We start from the raw sequence: 3,186 nt of genomic DNA, 5'->3' as shown, positions 1-3,186 counted from the left end.
CAGTTGAACACCAATCTGACTGTGCATACTGTGCTTGAATGTGCGATAGCAGAGGAAGCGAACTAGTGCTTTTTCAATTGGAAACAGCACATCCTCAGAAACTTCGGCATTTGAAAGAAGTTCTGAACACGCGTGGAAAAAGGCTTTTGTATTCAGCCTGTGAATGCGCATTAGCTCTTTATCGTCATACCAACGCAATACTGATCCCCTGAAAATAACCATGGCGACTCCAAAGTACAACACAATTGAAGAGTTTTTTTCGGCACATAAGAAAAAGCCTCACTTGTCTGAATTCGTTGAAGAAATTTCCGATGTCCTTCTGAGCAACCTTTGCGAGATTCTGCAACAACCTTTGAAAATGGAGGACGTCAAGCGGCGAATCGCATCGATATTTACCAACGAAGGAAGCACCCGTGATGTGGAGGTAAGATTTACTACACTGTATTACAACGAAGAAGCTACTAAAGCAATGTTTTAGTTCGTAACAGATACGAAGAATGTCTACTGGACAAACGTCATTTCTCGTGTTCACGGCTCACTTACCTTAAACGACATGCAACATGTGAGAAAGACCGCTGTGAGGCAGCTTTATGTGCATGAAAATGCCCATTTTGCATCCACAGCTCTTGCACATGAGGGTGGGATGATGGATGGCACCAATGTCTGACAACTGTTCACTAAGTGAGGAATCATTGCAGGTATTTCCTCAGAACCTGGTGATGATGAACTTGGCAGTCAAGAAATCGATGAGTCTTTTTCAAGCGATGAATACCATCCTAAGCGTACATACACGTATGTGTTATCGGATTTCATGAGAAACAGCACTATCAACGATTTCGATGCGAAGGTAATTCTTTTCGGTACATTAGTATTGGATCAAGGACTCAATCCGTCACAGTGGGTCGTTGATAATATTGATCTTTCTGAGCAACTTATGAAATTCCGAGAAATGTCGGTAAAGCTTGCCATGAAGAAAGATGCGTTGTCAGATATGAGAATATTGTAAGTAGTGTCGTGACTATTGCCCCGGAATGACTCATTTCGATTTATAGGTCTCTCGATTTTATCTTTGCGATATCAACTGATCTTTCGGGTTCTGTCTCGAAATATTTTGGCCATAATATACATAGGAAAGTTGCCACATCCCTGGAAACCTATTTGATCCCCAATCTTCCATCCGTTTCGGTCGACGTCATGAGTTGGTGCCAACAAGTCGAGGACGTAAGTACGTATGTTATTTTTTCTGACTATGGTATGCGTAACTGTGGTCGTATGAAGTTAGCGAAAAAATCACCAACATGGCAAGAATGTAAGCAAACGACGATAGGCATATTGGCTCAAGCTGTCAAATCCAAGCAAGAAATCGACCTTATAGTGTCGGATATTCTGCATCACATGTGAGCTACGGTTATCGTTATGCCTTTTGAATTACTGTTATGTAATACAGCCCACAGTACGCCGAGACTACTACAGAATGGAAGCAAGAAACTTGAAGATACATTTGTTCACGACTTCTTGGATCCGGTAATTGACACAGTATTTGGCTCGGCAGACATCTTTGCTCGTCATTGGTAAATTAACTACGAACAAAGCATTTTACGTAAATAATCTTATATTATCGCCGAAAGGGCGAATGGGACCCTACTTGGCGGAAAAAGGAAGTCACCGAGTGCAACCTATCGTCCAGACTGGGTATCATTTGTGAAGCCATGGAAGTCGCGAACGGACCTTGCTGTCCTTGAAGTAAAACCGCCGAATCGATCGGCTGCATCACCAATATCAGACTTTGTAAAACTTGGACGCGAACTGAAGCTAATGCTTGAAAACGCCAGCAGAACTGGAGCATCAAATCCAGTTGTTTGCGGCATTTTGGTGCAAGGTAAAGATATAGCATACTATTATGGCTAATAATCGAATTGAAACTGTTTTCTAGGCTTTGTTTGTTCAACCTATGTCATGGATCTCAAATATGAAGCCATATACCGGATGATCTGCCTGGGAAAATTTACTTTGGTTGATAGCGCCTCCAATGTTACATTCCTCCCCAACATCATCAGACATCTGATCCACCTTCGGGTAAGTGTAGAGAGTATACCACAACAGTGACTCGTTTTAATTTATCATGTGCTTGACGTTAGGACTTTGCAGTTGAAACTGCCTCAGCCGTCAAAAGATGCGAGCTTGCAACGGCAAACGGTGAAAAAGTGGAGAACGGGATACCAAATGGCTGGCATCGATTGTCCTGTTCTCCTAGAACAAAGAGATCCAAAAAAAATAATTAAAGGTGAGCAAATGGAGCTGCTAGTGCAAGAAGTGATACACTGGAGAACTTTATGACAATCTCTGGATATGGATACAGAGTGAAAAGAGCAAAGCCTCTTACATTTATTGTTCTGGGCTTTTCATTCCACTCTTTAAATCTTATGTATCTATCAAATTCATCCAATAATGTCGTATTCCAGCATACTTCCACATGAGTTAGTTGTCTCAGTTGTTATCCTGCTTTTCGGATAATGCCACAGGAACGATGGTGTAAAAAGACCGCCATTTAATATCCACCAGAAATGGGATAAACTATTATGTTCCAATACGATTAGTGAACAGTCCACAGATCTGAGACAATGCCTCTTGTTAACAGAGCATGGCTAACTGTTAGTCCGTCTTCCATACGCATCCGACAAGAAAAACTTTTAAATAGAGTCCCTACGAGAAATAGCTAGATAGCTGATCTTCTCTCAATCTTATAATTTTTATACATTAACGTCTCACCGACTTGCTGTTTGTTTTGTTTCACACTTTCCTTATATCACAAATAGGCAGAATCTGTAGAGGCGGATGTCCGACAACACCTTAGATACAAGACCATTGCCCAGACTGGAGGAAGCCTGATAAGTCTGCAACGTCTGCATACTTCTTAGCGTTCCGACACACGGAATTGATCGAAATGATTGTTGCAGTTGTTAACACAAAGCGTTTCCGAAGGAGGGACACCTGTGGTTTTTTTAGGGAGCCGTTTTTAAAGAACGAGACGTCACATACAGATACGCAGGAATTACACAATCCTCAAAAGTTCCCGAAAGCTCAGCGCATTCGGTTATCGCACTGGTCTTTACGCAACACTCCATTAATAGTCGGCTTGTCCAAAGTCGCCTCGATATCTTGGCAGTCGCATTTAGTCAGGTCGTG

General features: G+C 42.0%; 1 protein-coding gene across 1 annotated transcript; it reads left to right on the top strand.

Annotated features, from left to right (window-relative positions):
* Nucleotides 1-163: 163 nt before the first annotated feature.
* On the top strand, nucleotides 164-2,282 carry VTP01DRAFT_8106 (uncharacterized protein; the record flags this gene model as incomplete). The annotated part of the gene is made up of 10 exons (XM_069387191.1): nucleotides 164-424; nucleotides 479-638; nucleotides 699-847; nucleotides 899-1,002; nucleotides 1,053-1,221; nucleotides 1,279-1,397; nucleotides 1,455-1,571; nucleotides 1,629-1,879; nucleotides 1,934-2,076; nucleotides 2,139-2,282. The coding sequence occupies 10 exons, from the start codon at nucleotides 164-166 to the stop codon at nucleotides 2,280-2,282; spliced, it is 1,617 nt and encodes a 538-aa protein (XP_069240984.1).
* Between the last annotated feature and the right edge of the window lie 904 nt (nucleotides 2,283-3,186).

The sequence above is a fragment of the Rhizomucor pusillus genome, assembly GCF_041956525.1.
Source record: "Rhizomucor pusillus strain CBS 183.67 unplaced genomic scaffold VTP01scaffold_5, whole genome shotgun sequence".
NCBI lineage: Eukaryota > Fungi > Mucoromycota > Mucoromycetes > Mucorales > Lichtheimiaceae > Rhizomucor > Rhizomucor pusillus.
The sequence above is the reverse complement of the archived record's forward strand: the minus strand, read 5'-3'. Positions and strand labels throughout refer to the sequence as shown.